The 23861-nt window shown below is 40.9% G+C and overlaps 1 protein-coding gene across 1 annotated transcript in view; it reads right to left on the reverse strand.

Moving 5' to 3' along the window:
• Positions 1 to 238: 238 nt before the first annotated feature.
• The window catches only part of uvrag (UV radiation resistance associated gene), an 86808-nt gene continuing 63185 nt past the window's right edge, over positions 239 to 23861 (reverse strand). Inside the window, exons 14-15 of the mRNA XM_046409775.1 lie at positions 12313 to 12404; positions 239 to 2715 (exon numbers count right to left, since the gene is read on the reverse strand). Coding sequence (XP_046265731.1) covers positions 1884 to 2715; positions 12313 to 12404 — 924 coding nt within the window. The 3' untranslated portion in view covers positions 239 to 1883. The remainder of the gene's footprint in view (positions 2716 to 12312; positions 12405 to 23861) is intronic.

Genomic DNA, 23861 nt, shown 5'->3' on the forward strand with positions numbered 1-23861 from the left:
CCACTTCTAAACTTCTTAGCATCAGCATGATGTGGTGCCTCACAGAGCTGTAAGCATGGCTGTGCACTCAATGTAAATTAGCCATGTAGAAGAGATGTTGGAATTTTGTCCATTTTCATCCCATTCTGAAGTCATCATACCTTTCGTGTTTCATAAATTATAATTTCACCACCTCACAAGCAAGCTTGAGTATATCAACACCAATACAAAATGTAGGCAGGCCACTCTCAAAGGGGGCTACATACATCCATGCCATTGGACTGCAAGTCTTTAATAACAAAACAAAACCAAAAAAAAACCAAACCTCCATACAAAAGTATATGTACATGGTCACTTATCGAACTGTATAGTAGTTTATGGAAATGATCTAGCTTGGTTCATCTTTTAGTTTTAAATACAATGCAGTCAGCAACCACAGTGCTGGATCTGAAAAACATATGGGCTGCCGGTGGAGAGTCCATGTTTGTCACGGCGGGCAATGCAAAGCAGCTGTCCACGTCTGGACCCAGACACCGATTATGATATCAGTCTAACATTTAACAATAATAATGAATGACATCCCATGTGAGTGGGAGAAATTAAACTAGATATTGATTTCCTTCGAAAACAAAGCACACACAATTGTTGAAAGACATAAATAATGCAATCAATTTGAATACCAGTGCAAGAAAGCATTCAGCACACAAGATAAAATCACAGACAATGGGACTGAGACTTGCTTTTAACACTTACAGTAGAGCCTGAGTGAGACATTCCAACAGAATACAGACACAGAATTAAATTTTTGGTCTACTGAATATGAGAATCAGTGGACTTAGCAACAACGTTGACATTAATATTAATGGGATATATTAAAATTGAAAAATTAAAAGAGAAAAAAAAAAGAGGACGTGGAGATGGACAGAAAAACAATTGCACCGTATCCCTGCCATGTGCTGTGTAAGCTCCAACCTGCCACAATCTTAAGACCTGAAGGAGAAACTCGACCCCGTGTGGAGGATGATGGGTGGGTTGAGCTCTCGCATGGGAGGAGATGCCGTGTGGCACAGTAATGGATTCTCTGGTAGGCTACTGGTTCCAGATCCCACCTCGCTTTATGGCAGCAAAATCCTGCCATGTTCAAAGGTCATTGCTGGGCTTACTGGAAACCTAACTGTGACTGTGGTTACATGTTCAATGTGTAGAAGCCCCCTCACACACATACACACCATGTCCTCCCTCCTGCACATACCCACTGTCATGCACCCTGAAACAGGGCTCTGGAAGCGTCTAAACATTTGCTCGTACAGCCAAAGGTGTAAGTACTGGGACAGCAGACTCTGTGACAGAAGACGATTCACATCGATAGAACTTCCAGCAGCAAACGCTACCTGTGTGTGTGTGCTGTTTATATCAATGACTCTAAAACTGATTAAACTGTGCAACAAAACTCTGTGAGTGAAACATTGAAACTGAAGCTGCCGCACTGAAACCTTTTTATTCACCTTGAAGTTCTTGAAAACATAGTGCAATGATACACATTGTTTGTGTGTTGTTTTACATTAATGGTCCCCGACAGTAAGTCATTCTGTGAAGATCAATGTCTGAATAATGGGTCATTGTTGCATCCAATATTAAAAAAATTAAATATTGCTGGCATCAAAAATAAAAGTAAAGCATACTGTCCCAATACTTGCACTTCTAACTGTGTTTCATTTAAAAGATTACTATGGAAATGTTTACAGTAAGTGCAAATTGGTCGTTATTCCAGATTAGCTCCTATGATTTTTGATGCTGCAATAAGGGAGTTGGGAGCCCACCAGTTCATGTCCCTGCTTTGTATTAATTCAAACCCCCTGTGCAAGTTTTTTTTCATGTCTCCCTGTCTCCTTAGGTCCTCTTCCTCACTTATCAGAGCTTTTGCGTGGTCTGCGGAAGCTGGACATGTTCTCGTTTAGTGCATAGATGCGCCTGGAGAACTCCTCAAAGCCAGCGACGTCCAGCTCGCCCAGCACCTGTTCATCACATTCCACAGCCACGGCATGGTCCACAGGGATGCAGCGGTAGTCTTCCAGTCGAGCCTCATCTGCTAGTCCTAACCCCAGTCCCAGGCCTAAACTAGTGGCCTCTGTGCCCATGATCTCCTCAGCTTGCTCCACGGAGCAGCGCAGCTCTGGGGCCAGGCTAACGGGTGCCTGTCCTGGTGCCAAAGAGCCGTTCATGGCCCGTGTGTGCTGACTAGAAGCCACTGTTTCCTCACCAGTGTCCTGCACTGTAGAAGAGTTTGGTGCAACTGCACTACTGGCCGGCTGCTCGTCAGTCTCTTCTTGCTTATTTACTTCAATCCCTCTGTCAGTGCTTCTGCGTCTGTCCGCCTCCACTGCTGTTTCCTTATCTTCCTCCTTATTTTCCTCCTGCTCAACCTCCTTGTTGGCATCCATACTCTTGGTCAGGTTAAGTGAGGCCATGCCGGCATCAAGGGAGGAGGACAGGTGCTTGGCCGAGGGCGAGGGTGGTGCCAAGCCAGCTGGGGGTTGCTCTTCCCCCATGGCTGTGTTATAGCTGGGTGGAGGAGTTGGCTTGTACTTGGGCTTATCTGCCTCAGAGCTTGCCCTTTTCCTCAGGCCTCGGTCTGGTGAGCTGGTGTGACAGGGGTATCCTATATCTGAGGTGGCAGACACACCAAGCTGAGACTTAGTTGGCACAGGGATGGAGCTAGAGACATGGTGTCTATCACTGTGAAAAACAAAGAGAAAGAGAAGATGCTAAACATGTCAGTACATAAATAAAAGGAATCACAAACTACTTCTATGCATGGTATCAAGTTCTCGATACAATTCACACTGTATTCCCCTTTATTACAGTAAGATACATTCTCTACAGCCAACACCACAGACTGGGATGATCTGAGGAATCGAATGAGGCACTGAAACTCTATTTGGACCTGGTACACTATTGATGTCATTCACACCCCTCCACCCTAAGCACCCAACTCCTTTCCCTTGATCCAGGAGAGAAACAGCTGCAGCTCTTAGCACGCAGCAGGCATCTGCCCAAGTATGTCAGACATTTTCCCCTATAACAGATAACAGACTTGGGGTTTGGGACACCCCACCCCGACCCAGTACTGCAACCATAAATTTACTTAAATGGAGGCCTCACAGTCTCTTCCGATACCCAAGGCCAAGATCACTGAACCACTTAGCAGTCTGTTCAACGTGACCATTCCCCTATCTCAGGAACCAAGTCACTGTACTGTTGGGGTCAAAGGTGAAGTGGGGCCTCCCTATGCTCTCTAGAGATTCACATGTGTTGGTTAAAGAGTTGAGGACAACTCTGCTTGTTTGGTTAGACATGCAGCCATAATAGATATCCTTGTAATTTTTTTTTTTCCTGTCACTCGGTACAAAGGAACTTGAACATCAGTATTGAAAGAACTGACTGAGGTATGCATTTACTGGGTACTAGCCTTCTGTCTGATGGACAGTTTCACCACTACACAATGACAGCTTGTAAAAAGGGCCCTGACCTTGACCCATGAAAGCACCCTGCCGAGGTGGTCATGACTGGGTTCACAGGCAGGACACGGCTGACAAGAGAGGAGAAGCCTGTCTAGTTTTAAGAAAAACTTGTCAAACTTCAAAGTGTGTGTGATACAGTAAATGAAAACCATCCATGTACTGAAGGAACACTATGTAACCGCCTATGATAACAACCTGTAAATACTGTACCTGAAGGCTAACATTTAAGCTAATGGGAGGCATGCAGATGTAAATGTTAGCTGGTAAACCAAGGTCAGGGTTAAAAAAATACAGACAGACCTGATCCTGTGCGGGCGTTCCTATTAAGAGGGCAAAACAGGAGATGGATTGTGCTTTACTTGGCAGTACATATCCATCAAAACACATCATTTAATACAACTGGCTTTTGCATGGCCCGCTAACGAGCACATGGTTAATTCTTCAGAAAAGTATTTTTGGGCAAAATGGAAACAATGTTCACTTTAACACCTAATTTCCCAGGAAGGCAAGAAAAAAAAGAAAAAAGGAACAGAGGGAAGTTGAATGATTTGCTATCTCAAACACTTATCTGTGATTTTCTGAATGAAACCATCATGTGCTCTTTGGAAGCCAAAAATTCAAGACCTGATTCGGTAGAAAAGGAATAAAGACAGATGTCATGAGAAGTCAATTATCATTTAAGTAAGTGGAAAATGTGGCTCAGACTCTTTGAAACAAAATACTGGAGTACTGAGCAAAAAGTTTGAGGTTTCCATGCATTCATTTATAACAAGCTAATGGTGACTAGTGATTTTTTTTTTTTTTTGGTTAGACTGAATCCTTACAGCAATGGCTGATTAGATGGCTTTGATTTTAATTATAATCAGCCATTTTCTTCCATTCCTCCCTCCAGCTGGCTCTCTCACATAATCCATTTGGTCTGATTTTCAGCTGGCCATCTACGACACAAACAAATGTAATATTGACACTGGCATACAATCACATGGTCTTCATGCAAAGTCATTTGCATAATGAGGAATTTCGTATTTGGACCGCGATATTTTGTTTCACTTTCTCGGTCAGCTTTACATACGTGTGAAATAGTGCAGCAGTATATGAGTAACAGAGGATGCTGGGTGTGTCAGTGAGGACTTCAGCCAAGCAAAACTCTTGGCAATCATTGCAATTTTTTTCTTGAAACATTTTAACATTTGTACTGATGACATGTTTTTAAATGTAGGCAATTAGGCAACACATGTATGGCCACTGTGAGCATGTGTACAGATTAAGAGTGGTGAGAAGACAGAAGTGCTGAAAAACACTTCCTAAAACTGTTTGGAAAAGGTCATACAGCGTTGTTCTTATAGAACAAGGCCAAATACTTACCTTGCATGAGCCAAATGTCTCCTGATGACATTCTTAGTGCAGAGACTTTCAGATTGTTGAAAAACATCTACTCTATCCTGTTATGCATTTTCCTTAACCTTGTATCCATCATTATTATGAGAAGTCCTTAAACTGTTTTACTGTTTTTTGAAAATAGCTGGTATGATATACTAGAGGTGGTTGTGTGTTGGTTGGTTGGTTCCCCACTACAGCCCAGACTGAAATACTTAGTGTGGTTTGAGATCTGCAAAGAAACACAAAAGAGAAACAAGAGCAGCACGCTGTTCATGTCCTCTCAACATAAAACTGCAGCACCTGCACCTACTTTGACCCACATCAGTCCATGTACAGAGCCAACAGGTCAACTGCTGACGCCATCACCACAGCAACTCACACAGTGTTAAGCCATATGGAACATCAGGGGAGCTACGTGAAGCTGCTCTCCACTGACTTCAGCTCAGCCTTCAATACCATCATCTCGGACAGCTTGGTTGCTAAACTGAATTTGTTGGACTTTGACCTCACCTTTTCCTTTTGCACCTGGATCAAGAAGACCGGACACAGAGGGTTAAAATTGGTCCACGCATCTCCTCCTCCATCATACCGAGTACCAGCGCGCCACAGGGCTCTGCAGACTTTTAAGTTCCTGTTAGTCCTCATGTCCAACGACCTCTCCTGGTCAGTCAACACCACGACAGAGACCTCCTCAGAGTGCTCAGGAGAATCAACACCAAAAGGAAGCTGTTGGTGGCTTTCCAACGAGCAACCAGAGCCTCTTAACGTACCGCATCTCAGTGTGCTGGATGGGCTGTTCTGCAACTCTGCAGAAGGTTTAAAACAGCAGAAAAGATCACTGGCAGCCTGCTGTCCCCTCTGAAGGACCTGCCCACCTTACGATACCTCAGCAGAGCAGCCAACATTATTAACGACTCCGCTCACCCCAGCCACCGTATCTTTGAACTGCTGCCCTCTGGCAGGTGCTACAGGACAGTAAAAATGAGAACTAATAGATTTAGAGACAGTTTTTTTCTCAGCGCCATCAGCACACTGAATATAGAAAAGAGTCCATATTTGCTACCATCTTGCACAACTGAATATTTATTACTTTATATGACCCAGGTTTTTTTCATTTTTATGTTTTTATGATTAACTTATTGTATATTAATTGGGTGTTTCATGTTTATGTTGTGTTTTTTATTTTATGCTGCATACACCAGTAGATTAGCTCAAAATTTTTTCTTTGGATTTAAATATACAACAACAATAAAGGCAATCATGAATCTTCAATCTCGCCTGACTTTTGCTGTGGCAGGTCAAAATTTTCACTTATCCAGATAAATTTCAATATCTGATGTTGTAGGTTGATTGGCAAAACATGATACAGGTGATAGTTCTGACTTTTCCTTGTGTACCACCAGGACATTACCATGCGTGGTTTAAAGCGAGCCCTGACTACTAACATAACATTTGTTACACACATTCATGTCCCCCTCAGGATGAATTGTCAAGGTTATCCTTAAACTTTTCATTTAGCACTGGCAAGTACAGGCTCACAGTGCTGCTTGTGTGCCTGTAGACTCTTAGTTCTGTTAAGAACATGGCTGTCATGACATATACTTTAAATAAAGTCTGTTTTGTTTAATCTGTGGCCCACTGGAAGTCATTATTGTACATGTAATGATGTAAGTGGTCTGTAGCATTACGTTAAGTAATTAACTTAAATGTTTTCAACTGGGAAATGCTGCTTTTAATTACTACTTATATCACTGCATAATGACCATGATCCATGTACACCATTAATGAGGATAAGGATGGGACTACAGTGGAGGCTCAGAATTCAAACTACAGCCTGAACTTTGTGTAAGGCATTTATGATGACCAAAGAGAATTCATGATAAAAGCTCAAAATACCATACTGATGGGAAAAAAGCCTGCTGCTCATCCCTAATTTATGACACATAACTGTATAGTGATAGGTTTCCTCCACTGGTATCCCACACTACCCACCTACAGTAAGTCTTTAAGTTTCACTGTGCCCCAGTCTCTCTTGCATTACCCTGACAACAACTGCACACTGTAAATGCCGCTAAGAGGCCTCTGCCTAAATCATCAAGCAAAAAAAACCTGACATGCTGAACCAGAAACTGCCTTCACTCCCCCAAAGCTTTTTGCCTGCTCTCTTCCTTTCCACTGCTGATGTCAAACCTGGCATATTTCAGGCCAACTCAGGAATCCAGTAAGCCAGACCTTTCCACTGTTCAATCCCCTGACAGGCTTTGCAACATGCCCCTGTTCATTTCCAAATCCTGAAAAGGAGCCATGATTTTGGGCCAAAAGAAACAATGACAGATAAGATTTGGTTGTTTGATGTGGTTCAGGGAAATCCCTGTGAAATAACAAGACCAAACATTAGTAAAAATTCGATATGCACCATGGAGGAAGCTAAGTTTTCTTTTTACGTTAACAAGGCAGGATTTATTGACTGTATGGCCTTTGAAGACAGATGATCAGACAGATGCCACATGATCAACAAGCTGACAATACAGACCCACATAATGCTCAATGGTGTATTATCTGACATATTACATCTATTCCAAAGTTTATACAAAACACAAAACTGTTATGAAAAGTAAAAGCATGCCAGTGCGTGGTAAAAATGAGCAATCGTTATTTCAACCAAAATGTCAAACTCTGTATGACTGATGTTCTATGATACTATCATAGTATAGTATAATAGTGTCAACATAACATTTTGCCCGGGCTGCATTTTATTTGTCATCAACCTACTTCTCATGGTAATGGCACAAAATATGACAAAACTGTTTGACATTTTGGGAAATACATGTTTTCACTATGGGTTGGATGAGAAGATGGATACCAGATTGCAGATTTCAATTAGACAATGTAGCACAATATTTAGTGCATATTTCTATTAACATTCCACTTGTCATTGTTTTGCATGTCCTGTATTATGTGCTACTGTGTTACTGTTGCTAATACAGAACCAATAATAATATTCTCTCACCTTCTGTTCTTTTAAAGGATGACTTGTTTGTTTTAGCCGTGTAAAAACAACAAGTTATCTTTTTCGGGCACAATCCTGTTCTGCTTCCACTTTTTATTATTTTTGTTGCACTTGCCATTTTAAAAAAATAAAGAGAAAAAACAAAACAACTACTGATTAGCTGTGTCGGACATCCTTCTTGTGGGCTGTGTGTGGTCATAGGTTTATGTCATGTGTATATGCACATACATATATATACTGTATATACACACACACAAACATATATATGTTTGTGTGTGTGTGTGTGTGTGTGTGTGTATGTGTGCATGTGTTTCTATATGTAAATGGCAGCATTTCTGGCAACATCACTCCTGGTATACCTGTACAGTGTACGTTCTAAAAAAATCTATGTTTTGGTTGTTATCTTTTTAATTTTAGAGGATTTAAAAGCTTCAATTCAAAAACAAAAATATTTTGTCATTTTGTAAAAAAAATGAAACTAAACATCTGGCGAGTTAAAATAATGGTTTAAAGAAGGAAAACTGGAATAGATTTTTTTTTTGTATTCTCAAAGGATAAGGAAAATGTGGCGTTTGGAAAACAAATGGACTGCCGTGGTTTTGCTAACTTTTCACTCACTATGGGGTCTTTTGGGAGATTCATATCCTCAAGCTGCAGTGATGAATCTGCCTGCCCAGGCGCTTTGCCACACCTTACCTCCCCCATGTATGTAGCCCTGCTTCTAGGCACCGGAGTGGGATTAGAGCCCTGTGAACCTCTGCCAGACCTTCAGCGGATGTGGAGCGGCAAATGGGAGCATGTTGAATGCGTTTGCTTTGATCTCAGCAGACTGTACAGTTTACAAAGAGTTGGTTTCTCATACTGTCTCTGTCTGCCTCTTGGTAATAGATTCACCATTTTCCGCTGTTTCTTATCCTTCAGCAAGATTTAAAAAAAAAAAAAAAAAAAAAAAAAACACAATACTGCCCATTTTTCAGCAGAGCTGGACTGTATATATTATGACATGTTATGATGTGTTTCTGAGACAGTACTGTTTAGAATATATAAAGATATGATCAGCAGCCCACCAGACAAGCATCACATCACACACTGTACAAAAATTACTTTGTAGTACGTTCTTTTCCTACGTGCACTCTGCTTTTCCTGAGTTATTCCATGCAGTCTGTGTAAAATATCCAAGATGAACCCATTGTAATTCTATTGTGTGGTTCTTTGATTCACTTTGGGAAAGGTTCTCCCTACAGGTTGGATATATGCTGAATTAGTGCTACGTGGAGGGAATAACCGCTTCCAAATCTGTTCTGAAAGCGGTGCCCTTGGTCATATCCTTCATCACATCATCCCTGTTTGGATGCGTGAAAGGAAGAAAGAGGTGGCAAAGAGAGATAGAGGAAGCAGATTAATCTTTCCCTCACAGTCTAAAAGATAATAACCTGCAGCTGCCACGCAGTATTTTTATGCATCCATATTTTGTAAGCTGGGTCCCAGCGCTGGAAATTGTATCTGAATTTTCAAACAAGGGGAAACGCAAGACTGGAACTGATATGAGAAGAAAATCAGTACATGTCCTCCTGATGACATGGCACTGTGAAGCAGTCAGCTCCTCACTGAAGGCTTTGGGTTTGGCTGAGGGTGCAACATGCAAGTTCTTAGGATGAGAGGAGGGTAACCACTGTAATTTTACACTTAGAATATATTTTTTTATATATATTTACCTCATTTTTTAAAAATTTAAATTACAGAAAAGAACAAAAAGGTAAAAAGCACAAGTTGTGGATTTATGGGGGTTAATTTGTCAGCTTTCAAGGTAACTGTGGGTGAATGTTACGCCTGGACAGAGCCTAGCAAACTGGCTCCTCTGCTTCCAGTTTTAAGCTAAGCTAATCATCTGCTGGCTGCTTCTTATTTACTGCACAGAAAGAGAGTTGTTGGGTGACTGGTCAAATTTATCTTCTATCTGTGACTGTGTGCCTCTGAAGAACAAATGAGTGTCCCTGCTCAGTAGCACAGTAGAGAAAGGCAGCGGTGAAGACAGCGTGTAGAGCTAGAACATTTTCACATCTAACTCTGAATTAAGTGTGTTTTATGATGAAGTCAGCAAGGTTGTATGTATTTCTGTAGGTGTAAGAATATTTCCTCTCTTGACATTTTGTCACTTTGCTTCCTTATTAGACCTAAAAAGTTAAAAAGTACTTTTGTGGACCATAGTGAACGTCAGCTGAAACTGAAACAAATACACACCTGTGCAAATATATCTGAAGCTGCTGGTTGTTTGGCTGATGGCGGCCGGATAGAAAGTCTTAAAAATGACACCCAACGTTTAAATGTTCTCATCTAACTTTTGCGTGATTCAGAGCTCTACATCATATGGCGGTGCAAATGACTGATCTTAGTGCATTTTTTGAAGCTCAGTGCTGCTCAAGTTGATGAGCAAGGCAGTTTTTCTTGATCCTCAGTTGATGATTTCTGAGTCTATTCAGGAAAGCTTGTCTTCCTGTTCCTGTGGTCTCACTGTTGCACAGGAGTGTGTCTGAGGAAAGCACAACTGTTACAATCTCACTCACTCACTCACTCACTCACTCACTCACTCACTCACATAGCTTCAGGGTTAGTGGGCCTATGCTTTCATCTCATCTATCTTTGGGCCCTTCCACTTCCCATTAAGGATGGGGGTGGTGGAGGGTTGATTTGAGAGCTCAGGCTTTTCATGGCTTCTTTCCTTTCAAAACAAAAGATTATTCAATTAATGTGTGTAATACCCATTTTCCCCTTTGCTGACCCTGGGAGAGGAGTAGAGATCAAAGACGGCTTTCACTTTTATAGGGCAGTGGAGCTGAAGTCTGACACAGACCAACTCCCAGGTTTTAGTGAAGGGTTACTTACAGGCCATAAGACTGCTGAAGGAGAGAGGCAGAGATCTAAGCATTCCACGTCAGGGGGACATAGTGGCTGCTGCAAATCTCATCAAATGCTGCTTTTTCTTTTTTAAAGTGCAGAAGTACTGATGAGGTGCAGAAGTGGTACATCATCATAACAAAGGTGAGGTATATTGGAATTCTAACCACATCTACATGATTTCACCCTACACTGTGCTGTGTCAGATCAGTATTCTGTTGTCAGAACTACAGCAGTGTAACAAATAACGAACACTAAGTTTGGACTTAACACTGGCTTCCTGTGGGGGCTTACATGGATGGTTTCTTCAAGTCTGTGTGTATTTTAGAGTTTAGCATACAGGATTTTCTAACGGCTTGTGCAAAAGAGTTAAACACCTCAACCAGTGCTGAGAGACTCTGTCAGGAGGAGTCTAAAAAAATGATAATGAAAATCATTCCAGCCACGTTCAAGAGTTCGGCAGGAGAATGCGTGAGGATATGACTGAGACATAAGCGAGATAAATATAGGCTTTCGTCATGCTTTAAAGAGAATCTATTATGCTCATTTCCAACACGACACTTTTTGTCTGGAACTCCAGTAGAGCAGCTTTTCAAGATTCACAGTGCAAAAAAAACCCTCCTTATTTATCTTATGATGGCCCTTCATGCAGTTCCTCAGCTCCTCTTATATCTGAAACCAGCTTTTGTCCCTTCATGGTCCCCCTCCCCAACAGTCAGCCTTTTTCTGATTGGACAAACTCAGATAAAGTAACTTGGTAGTGGATCAGACTTTCTGGAGAAAATAACTCCATTTACCTGATGTGCAGATATTTTTACTCAAACCCTGGTTAACCTTGAAGCTAGTTAGCTCAGTTAGCTGTGCAGCTAGCAATCCTATAAACTGACTGCTCAGAGTGGGAGCTCAGAGCTCGAGCCAAGTTTACACTTCTAGCATGGGAGATGTGGGGTTTCAAGGCAGGGGAAGAATGGGGAGAATTAGCTAATAGGACCTTCAACTGCATGGCTGAGTTAACTAGCCAGTGACAGTTAGCAGGAATTAGAGGTTACTTTTGCAACAAGTACTATTGGTGCAACATGAAACTCGGTAAATCACAGAGCATTCTGGAAGAGCAGCAGGAGGACATCAGAGAATACCACAAAATATTTTCTCCATAAAATATGATCCAGATCAGAGCCCTGTCATAGCTGCTGTAAATCACGTTGATACAAACAGAAAATTTGAGCAGGTGCATGGGTGCGCCCCGTACATCGTGGGTATGCTGTGCTGGCAGCAGATGACCAATTAAGAAATCCAAGAATTGTTTCACAAGTAAAGAAACTGTATGAAACCTAATATTCAGAGCTATCTGAAGCCTGAGCTTTTTGCTCACGGGGATTACCTTTACATACATTTACCTCATTGTTTGAAACTTCGGCCATATACATATACACATATAAACACACATATGTTACTTCGATACAAAAGCTGTGCATAAAAGGCTTCAGTAGCCTCAGTAAGAAATATCTGAGGTGTGAAGTGTCTTACCATCGGACCAGAAGGCCATGTTCCAGGAAGTTCTTCAAGTTGGGTAGTGTCTGCTGCAGGTCTGGGGTGGTTAAGCCATGTTGATATCTCAGCTGCAAGGAAAGGGAACACACACTGAATCATTAACCTCAACCAACCTCCCACATTTTATCCTACAACCCTACCTATAGTGTGTGGTGAACTGGCACTACTGCGAATCACTTGGACACGTATGCATGTTCTCACTGTTTGGATGTTTTTTGGAGAAGAAAGAAATACCACCTACAGGGAAGGTCTGAAGTCTACATTCCTTCACCATGACACATTTCAGCTCTCCCCAAAAGACTATTACTCATCTGGACACACAATGGGCAGCCTTCCCTGATAACAGGCACTAATATGTAAGGTGTGTGGAAAGACAGGGGATGAGATGCGGGTGGCAAGAAAACCAAACACAGTGTTAAAACATCTGGACGAAATGGGGGAAAGAGAGCACATTAGAAACCTTGTTACATTCTCCCATGATCTCTCCCTCTCTCTCCAGCAGACCCATTACTAAATTTGGCCTTGAATGTTCCCTCCCTTGTATCATAGTGTTTTATTTCATGACGATAGAATCAAATCCAGCGAAAAAAAAACTCCAGCTCTGGTGCCAGAAATATCTCCATTAATAGTTGAGCGATGTCACAGCAAGCCAACTCTTGTCCCAGAGAGTTTATTTAACCTATATCACCGAACAGCAGAGGAGCATCATGCCGCACGTCCAGCGTATCTCTCCGAGGCCCCTCTGTCACACACACCGCCTGCACCAGCTGACATCTGTTTTGTTTCCACTCGATTGCCATGGCGACCACTCACTCTTTTTTCTTTTTTCACACACATTTCTGGCAAAGAGATGAAGCGCACATGACTCCGACACACCACTCACCCAAACTGCTTCTTCATATGTGAACACAAAATGGATGAGTGACATGATAATAAAGGAATTACAGAGAAAAAAACCTTTGGGCCTCACAGTTTAAAGGTCACATTTCCTTGTTTTTCTCCATAGGAGGAGACAAATGGTTTTCAGGGTATCAGCAGCCCTCCAAACACATCAATACTTGTTTTCTTCTAGCAAAAGTTGTAATATAAATTCAGCACCTTGCTGTACATATATAGTGGCCCTTGTAAAGCTTGATTAATTGCAAAAGGAGTGCCGCATACAGGTCAAGTGTGCATTTGTGTCTAATTTCCACTGAGCACAAAATGGCTAAAACCTCTTTTGTATGAACAACTGCAAGAACAAACTGTATTGTGTAAGTGTGAAATGCACAAAAGAGTTCACATGTGTGATCTGCTATGTTTGTGCATGTGTGTGTTCTGGCCTTATGGGGTCCATGTCTGTTAGGGGAGCCACAGAAACAACAGTCATGACAGTATCAGAGGAGGCTTTTATCAAAAGAAGCTCAGATTGAGGGAGCTGGACAAGGGGTGTCAACTCGAAGCCCAGCTGGTGATGGAATGGAGAATAACATAGAGATCCATTCATGGCTCAGAGTAAACCTCAAAGCCTGACCAAATGACGGAGCTGTGCTATCCACAGGGCCGGCTGAACGGAATTAGGTTTAAAACAGTAGGCCAAGATCAATAACAGCACCAGTTTGGAAACAGAAAGAGCATAGCAACTTCGGGCAGGGGGGCTTGCTTGTTCTGTGGCCAGACACTAAAAAAAGGAAAACCTCAATCTCATGGAAATCTCAAGGTTGCAGTCTAGAAAGCATGAATCAGAAATCGTGAATCAGATATGTGCAAAAAATAAATATTATGGCTTCAGCAAAGGTAAACTGGATATACTGTATACTTTCTTTGATTCTCAGTCAGAAGGCGTAACAAAATGCTATCTTTAAGTCCCATTACTTGTCTGAGCTCTGAAGTGTGTGTAATAACCACACTGCGTGTCTGACAGGAGCCCTATGTCAAATTACACGCCTGTATGTCTGAGAGTGTGTGGGAGAGAGAAAGAGAATGAGTGTGCATTTGTATGTGCGCTTCTTATTATTTTACTTATGGGAAGAGATCTTGCCAAGAGTGTAGCGCACAGAAACTGGATATGAGTGAAGACAAGAGAGTGATGGGTGACATCACTGGTTTGCTCCAGGCGCACTTCATTACTATGGAATTAAAAAAATAGGAGGACGTTACTAAGAGGCCCATATGTGGATGCCTAATATTGATGTGAGAAATATGGTTGGTCCAACATTCTTCATAGTATATGGCTTCAATGAGCTGACACAGAAGTATTCATAACTCGAAAGTATGTTCACTCACGTGTTTGTCAAATCTCTGCCAGTGGGCACTAACAACACTTGAGCTAAGTGTCTGGCTGGCAGCAGTGCAGAGCCACCAGCACAGGGTGACTGATGCTTCACACTGTCTTTGTAATGACATGTGTTAAACACATTCAGACAGTTTGGAAGACTGAATACTGCAGCCCTACAGCTGACCCAACACTCAGCCAGACAGACTCTATCAATATTCATAAACTGGTCTGGCCCTCCCTGGTGGAAGCTGCATTAAGTTTCTCCTCAGAGTGCATTCTATACGTATATATGCGTGGTGCTCGTGGCCTTCGTCCTGGGAAGGCATATATTCTGGATGCTAGCTTTGAAATATGCAACCTTCGAATCCCCTCCCTTCTTCTCTGTTCACTCGAGACAAGCAGAAAACACGAGTGACCCAGCTGTGTCATCTGAAGGGAAAGAGAACAGACAATATTGTAACTTGTTTTTGTGTGAGGCAACATGATGATATGAAGCTTGGTTTTTTGTTGATGTCAAGAAAGCTTCCACTGTAAGATGGAAACAAGTAGCTGAGCATGAAGGCTCAAATTCTGGTTTATAAAAACAAAGTGGTCTTTGGGAGTGTTTTATAACTGATATAACTGCAATGTGCTGTAATTGGCAAGACGTAAAAACACAACAAATTGATTTTTGTTGCACAAAACAGCAATGAAATTTTGTCCACAACCCAGTAAAATGAGTATCTTGGAAAATTTTTATACAAACACGAATGTGAAACCAAATGTTTCTATGTCAGCAACTCCAGAGCTGATCATACAAATTGCTCAGAATCAGTCCACTTGAGACAGCTTGTCATTTCTAGTTTCCCTTTCATACATCATTGTGATGAATACTGGTGGAGTCCTTTGCATGCGTATGTGTATGGAAGAGTGCTTTCAAGCTGGCCACGGGGTTCTTTGTAATGGGGCTAACCAGATCGTGGTGAGAAATTCCCATGGCCCATTGAGGATGGCTGAAAGGCGAGAGGAGTTGGAGGGGAGGGGGTGGAGTGGGGACACCCACTGGGGCTCTTTCACATGATGACATAGTGAAACAGATCCGTCCAGGTCTCCTCATTGCTGCTCACACCTTTGTGTCTGGACACTTCTTTGCCTGTTTACCTATTCAACAAAACCCACTCCGCTGCATGTGTAGTGGGTAATCATATGGTATGCTGGTAAGGTTTGTTATGAATTTGTGTGTGTGAGAGTTTTGCAGATGGGCGCAACTGACCTGTCACATCTGAGAATTGAGAGACTCATCTTCATCCATCTCAAAGATAAAGCAACATTCCAAAGAATGCAGCACTGTATACAGCTCCAGCCTGCCAATCCACTGGAGCCATGACCACACATAAACACATTCAAACTGACTACAGCAGACGGGAACCAGTCAGTTTACAGTGCATGCCACCCATCATTTGGCAAAACATGCGTGTTTGCCCTGAGCTCTGTACAGCGGCTAAACAAACACAGTCTGGCTTATGCCACGTATTACTGTATCCCTGAGTTTGTCAGTACTAATCACCCTCAGATCAGACCTCGAATGTGGGCGGGCCAAAAAGAATTTTGAGGTCTACTGCCGATGATGTGATGCAGGAGGGTGGCCCAGGTAACAAAACACACATCCCCCTTCCTGCCTTTCATGCTATGAGGTCAATGCAGACATCCCCAACAGTTCAACTGGTGCACACAATTAGCATCGTTTGACAAGTGGCCTTCCATCATCACCGGAGATGGGCAGAATAGTTTCATCAAGAGCGTTGTGCTTCATGAGTAAAGAGGCTAAGAGTCTCCAAACCAAACTGTGGAGTATCCTGTGTACATCTAAGCTGCATCACAGACAATTACCCTGTGATTTATAACCAGCAGGCTTTTGTCCACTGGAGTAAAAATAGAATAGGTTATTTTAGAGAGTACATAGGTTTTACATTCTCTCTTGGGAAGATAATCAGGGAGCTCATTAGGTCCTATGACAGCATGTTATAGAGGGGCTAACCAGGTGTTCCTCCCTCCACCATTCCTCCGGTCAAACTGTGGACTGGATGCAGACATAAGTCTTCACATGTAGACCTTATATGTAGAGAACTGGAGCTATGGGAGATAACCTGCCAATGGCAATATTTCAGGGCTGTGCCTCTTCTGGTTAAGATGACTGATACGACATACCAGCAGTGAATAAAAAACAAGCTGTAAAAACAAAAAATATTATAAGAGCTGAATGATACCGTAGCGAAGCAAAATATCCTGCAATAAATTAAGAACATTAGTGTGGACTAATTTGTTACAGCGTTACCGGAACAGTTCCTGTCACTTCCATCATCATTTTTAGTGATCCTGCCAAAAAACGCTATAGACTCTGCATGCTGTGCTGTTAATTATTCAGCCAAAGCTAACAATGTTTGAGTGACACATACGCCAAACAGAGTGGCCAGTCAAACTGCACAAATTAACTTTTTTAATTAAAAAAACAAAAAACAAAATAAAATACACAATTGCTGAATTACTACTAAATCTGACTCATTATGTTCATGAGTCCAGTAGAACAGAAAAAAAAAACTTCAGTGTGTTGTGCTTTAGTTTATGTTGCGTTCATCTTTATTTGAAGTGATATGGGTGGCACTGCACATGGGCCATTCCTCACAGATTTTAATACATTTAATATCAAGTGAGACATGCAATATAATGGCCAATAAGCAATAACAGTTCCTTGGCTTGTAAGAGCAGCTTTTGGGCATCTATAGTATCCTCTGGAGCCACCTGGCTGATGCATAAAAACCACATGCCCCACACAAAGTTCATGTTTTGTTCACGATTAAACTCAAGGAGCTATCAACTCCAGCCAAGAATTTTCTTGCCTATGATTCCTTCAAACTAGACTGCAAACACCAACTTTCCTCATGGCAGCAGGTGAAGTTTAAGTCTTCTCATTATAGCGGTCATTAAATGTGTGTATGCATGTTCGTGTTTCCTGTAATCCTCTCATTATGTCTCTTTGTATTCGTACAACCAACTCACACAGTGGCACGTCGATCCAATTACGTTTAGTCTTTGTTTAGAGCTCTGAGAGCCACACATAAGCTCAGGATCTTTTGATCAACATCTTTTTTTCTGTTTGCCAACAGATCTGTTGTTGCCAACTTTTCGAAGACTGAGTCCAGCCTTGAGGAAATAAACAACTCGTTCACCTCAGTGGGCTGATATGGTGCAAACGTTAGAACACTGTATTTACATACGCAGAGATTTCCCTCTGATCTATTGTTTTGACTTCTCAATAAACAGTTTGACTCGTCCAGCACAGGCGTTATCTTTTGTGGCCAAGCTGCAAAGCCAGACCTCAAGTTTTTCTGTTATACAGTCTATTTATTTTTACCCAAAACCCACAATATATCAGAATTCTATTATTTTCAAGATGAGGAAGAAAGCAGTTTTCCCTATATTGCCTTGCAGATGACCCAGAAAGTGAAAAGTAGTTAGTTATCACGACCACTGCGCGTTAAAATTTCTACGAAGCTGTAATAAATAAATAATGAAATAAATAACAAACCTGGGGCACATGATTTCCCCACAGGTTCTACTTTAACTGGGCCACCTGACAACAGCATTTTTTAAAATGTGCCATTCTAAGTAAACTATGTGCCTATTTTGTCACTAATTTAATTGTGTTGCTCATATTAGTAATAATAATAATACTTTTCATACTTAAACACTTTATAATAATATATTTTGGAAAAAAAACAAAAAACAAAAACCAAACATTTAATATTTTTGTATTTTTGTAAACACAATTGATGGCAGCAACACATTTGTGGAATGCTTAAAAAATGCTCTTTAGAACATTCCACAGATAACCAGGTTCATTGGTAACAGGTGAAAGGGACATCCTTGAAATACTTACTGGTTCACAAACAAGGACAGATAGAGCTTTACCACTTTGTGAAAAACTGTGGCCAAAAAGTCCAATAGTTTCAGAACAATGTGGAGAAATCTTATGCACATGAGCGGCAAGGCTGAAAACCAGCACCGGATTTCCATCGCTGCTAAGTGGTGCATACAGGTTGTGGAGGAACATACTGATGGATACTGATGGAAAGTTTGGACTGTTGGTAGGACAAAAGAAGCAACTTCAAAATATCTCTTCTGGGAAAGTGAGACGAGTATTTTTCACAACACGTTGACATTTTGCAAACGAAACAACAAATCCAATAATAATGAGAATCTTCAACAGATTAATAAATAAAGAAAATAATCATAAATGAATAATCACCCTAGTAAACATACTATAGTCCTAAATTTTTTTTTAATGTGTAAGCAAACTCAGAATAAATGTATATTTTTAAAAAAACAATAGAGTTTACTTTGTCTGTGTACTAGATTCAACAGGGTATAAAATGGCTTGCAAATCATTAGATTGTGTTTATATTCACATTTCAGACCTTGTGTCCTAGCTTTTCTGGGTCGTAACCACATGTTGCTAAAACAGCAATGCTTCGGGGCGATAATTTTAGGATAGAAAATACAGAAAATAGCTTCCAAAATGTTGTCCAGAGTGATCATATTGAAGGCTCTATGGAGCACACAGAAAATTCCGTATTCTGAACTTTCTGTGTGTGTGTTTTCTTCTATTTTTTCTACTGCTTCATTTGATTACTATTACACAAGATCATCCCTTTTGAGAAGCTCTTTCTAGCTCACTGGTGGATTTGAAATGGTTGATTATGTTTGCTACAGTGCAGCGCTTCTATGATTCTGCCCATATGGCTTATCGTGGGCACATAATGAAATTCACTCTGTGCAGCCTTCACTCATCCACTAAATAAATTACAGCAAAATGTTGACCAGGATGCATACAAAATGGCTGAGACAAAATGGCTGCAGATGGACGCTGTGACTTGAAGTGAATGAATGATTGTCTAGATGTCTTACTGCAAAACGGGAACATGAGAATAATGTTAATTTTTACTGTTCCCTAGTGTTTATATTTGAACAGTTGAAAAAGTGAAATTTATAGCTATTCATTATTCGTTGACCTGTTGTTTTTAGATTTGACATTTGCAGCTTTGCACTGGATAATGATAGGTAAAACCCCACATGGTGCAATGGATGCTCAAAACCTCAACAATCATGCGGTATAGCGTGGAATATGAAAACCAACTTGATTAATCACTGCAGCCTTTCATGTGTCCCAATAAATATACAAAGCAGGGCTGAAAAGTTGTTTGAGTCTGGTTAGAGTCATATAATTCATTTACAACAGAAACTCACTTCCCTTAAACTCTGAGGAGTTTCCTGGCCTTGAATACTTGCCACAGTCATCATCATCATCCAATCTCTAAGCCAAACTGGGAATCTGGATTCATAAACATCATAGGCATTTGCTTACAACAAAAAATATCTTCCCACATACATAGAGTGTGAAGAATCCATGCTGTCTCATACCTGTCTTGCAAAAGATATTGCTTCACTTTCTGTGTTAAATTTTGAGTTAAGGTAAGGATTACAGTTTCATTTATTCATGTTTCCACATTAACTTTACATTCAATTTCTATTCAGAAAGTGCACTACTGAAATGCTAACACGTCAAAATAATGGCTAGGACAGTGTCCTAATAGTTAGAGAAATTACACTTTATTCAAGTGGCTTGGCTTCAATGTTCCAAAGGGCAAAAAGAAAGAGAAAAGAAGGATCACATTATTCCTTTGTCTACCTGCATCAGAAAAATGATCAGAGGAAGTAAACCTCTAACCCAACAGAAAGAGCTGTATAGAAACTCTTAAACACTAGGGCTTGTAAGCAATTCATCTCAAATTAAATGCTCAGACAAACAGAAGGATTTCTATTGCCAGTAGCATGTGTATTTTGCACCGACTGAGAAGAAAGAAGAAGTCAAAGCTTTCAAGTCATTATCAGATTTTATGTCAATATTAAATATTGACTGATGGATAATCTGCTCTCGTCAATTCGAGAAATGTGTTACCACAAGTGATAAATAAGAATAACTGATGTCAGCAGCATGTGGTTTTTAAGAATTAATTGCAGTTACATTCACCCTAATTAAATCAACTGCCTTGACTATAAAACAAACACCTGCTTCAGTTTGTTTCTGATGGATTTTAAATTCAAAACACAAATATTTTTAAATATGAGCTTTTAGTGGATGTTGGAAAACAAAATAAAAGAACACTTTCAGGCTGCAGGAATCAAAGTCCACTCGTCAGCTGAGCAGCGCTCAGTGTAAACAAGGAAGTGTTTGAACAACACTAAGAGTTTTCAAAGGGACAAGCATGACTGAAATGGAGCTAACTGTTAACAGTGATTTGAAGAGATGTAACAGGACTGTTTCTGTGTGGAATGAAAGTCATGGATTGACAATTTAGGCCTTTAAACAGCCTGTATCATCTGAACGTCTGTAGCCTGTAACTGATCCAAAAGCACATAAAATCTAATATTCAGGGTTATCCTGCTCAGGCATGTGAGCAAGATATTTCAGGCAAGTTAAATGTCCAGAGAAAAAGCGTCATTTGTTTGGTATCAGTTTGGTATCAGTTCTAAAAGGCTTGAAGAGGATTTTGTACTGTAGGCCAGGAAAACTGCACTAATTGCAACTGTTGACATAATTTGCCTTTTAGAGTCATCTCAAGATGTGCAATGCCTAAAGTCCTTCACTTTCATAAACATATCCACACCTCTAGACGATCAGATTAGTAGATAATGGAACAGTCTGCTTAAGATTATGGTGTTTGACTAAGTTACTGACTTTCGCAGCTACCTTATCACTCTGTTTAAGCACCAAAGTAAACCCGTCCCTCACGTGCCCATGGGAATGGAATACTTCATTCTATATGTTTAAGCATTTCCTTAGAAGGTGAAATGTAATATTCTTTGTACTTCCTGTCTCAGTTGCCATTTCAAACAAGCATGTAATAAAACAGTTTTTAATACTGCACACAGTTCTTCCACTTCATTTGACATCCTTTAACTCTGCTCTCCCCTCTTTCTATCTCCTCTACACTGTGGTAATGTAATACAGGTGTGGTGTACTCTCTGTGCCTAAGTTCGATTCAAACACAGCCCTAATTGAAACCAGATTCTTCCATCGCATTTCTCGTTATTACACTTGCTGAGTATCGTATTGCTGCCAAATTCAGTCAACAGATTTACATAATTACGGGAAAGGCTGCATCAGATGAATCGGAAATTTAGTTAGGGGGACCACCGGTGACAGGAGACCAATGCTGGTCTCCTCTGACCCCAATCACTGCAGGGAGGGTCGGAGGTGGCTACTGCCGTGCCTACAGTCTTAAAGATTTCCCTTCATGATGTGGTTATTCACTGTGTATGAACTGGTCAGCAGAGGAGACCAAAGAGTGTTGTGTGCCACAGTGACACCTATTGGAGGTGAGGTGGCCGTCAGGGCTAAGACCCAGGCCACTGTACCACTGGAGCCAAGCTATTTTGGTGAAGTAACCCAACACCCACACAGGGTGACCCTGTTTGTGAAGTCACAACACTGAGGTCAACTTCCTGTTAGCAGTATTGGCTTGCTGGACCATCATCAATCCTCCATGGCAGCTCTCACAAGGACTCCCAGAGCCTGAATGAGGCATACCTACAGGGATATCATAATTCACTACTTTGTAGATGCAAATTCAAAGCAAACAGGGCTTGTTCTTGTGGGAAGCCACAAATGTTTTGTGGTCTGAATAGTGAAAGGTGCCAGACAGTAAAGGGCACAGGATGTGATGAGTGACTGGACAGAAATGGAGGGTACCTGAACTCAGGACAAGTTTAATGTCTTCTCCTCAGCACAGAAAGGTACATTAATGAGGAAAAGTGTTCATATGTTGCCCTAGTTGTATCAGGCATTGCCAAATATAGTCAGTAAAACATGATTTTAATTTTAGTGTCTGATCACACTCATTTTATTATGCAGAATAAATGTTTTGTGGTATTTTACAGGGGAAATCTTTTTTTATATGTGTGTTGTGTTTCCACAAGGCCCCTATGAAAACAGTAGGCCAGAGAGGACGGTGAATATATGGTTTGTGGGCAGGTGCCTATCCTGGCTTCATGCTGCCCACAATTTCTCTCCCTTGGAATCCTTGTGAATGGATATATTATTTTCTTTTCGTTTACTCTTTATTTTGTGGATTTCTTTACGACTGAAACTTTCTATTAGTATTACCACTGGACTGGGGGTCACAGGGAGAGCTTGGGCTGGCACACTGTGTACATTTCTCTTCATCTGTCTGTGCTACTAACTTTCAAATGCAATGCTTTTAAAGTGATGGTTTTTGAGAGGTACTTATCCAGATGTCTGCTTATTTTAACTGTCTACTTTAACAAGTGAAAAGTATGCATGAGCCGTGACAAGAAATGAAGAATGAATAATAACTTTAGTTTGGTTGGTTCTGACTATTCCTCACTACAAAAATAGCAAACATTTGCATCTGGCAAATAACATAACAGTATAAATCCCCTTCAGCTTACTTCACAGACACAATTTGTCAAGTATGAATACAACCTTGATGACAGTAAAATGACCATGTCTGGTCTACAATACAACTGACTGGCCAAATACTTGGTCTATCCAAAGAGTAACAACAGAACTCCAGGATAAAGCCTTCCAATATTTCACAGAGTTCAAACAGCTTTTTCAGCCAGAATCTGCTGCTGTTCTATCAAGAATAAAATATGTAGCATCAATCTGTTCTGTGGAGGAATCTGGGTTAGTGAGGACAAAAGATTTAATTGGACAAAGAGGTCTTTTATATATGCATATGGTGAAGGATTAAGCTACGTCTATCACATGTAATATATGTGTGTTTATCGACTGCACATTTATATGCACAGGGAAAACTACATGTAAGATTTTGAGTTTTATTTTTGTTGTGTCGTATCCATCTCAGAGTGTGTTTGTGTCTGAGCCACATAGAGCCATCATTAACATCTTCAGCTACATCCCAGCTTTTACAGAACACAACCGAGATTGCAGTCAGCATTCCAAGAGCCACTGGCAAAGGCAAAGTCCACATCATGCTTTAGAGAACTCTTAGAGAAGAGAATAACAGACAGGAAAAGAAGAACTCACGTGAAATACCATGTAAAAGATAAGTACCATTTCACATTGATTTTTAATGTGTATTAAAAACTAAACTGTGATGAAAAAAAAAGGACAAGACACTGTTGGACGGTTGAATGCTACTCTCCAAAGTAATAATGGCGAAGCTTGGGTAACAAACCCGCTGAG

This window comes from Scatophagus argus, chromosome 14 (assembly GCF_020382885.2).
Source record: "Scatophagus argus isolate fScaArg1 chromosome 14, fScaArg1.pri, whole genome shotgun sequence".
NCBI classification, from domain to species: domain Eukaryota; kingdom Metazoa; phylum Chordata; class Actinopteri; family Scatophagidae; genus Scatophagus; species Scatophagus argus.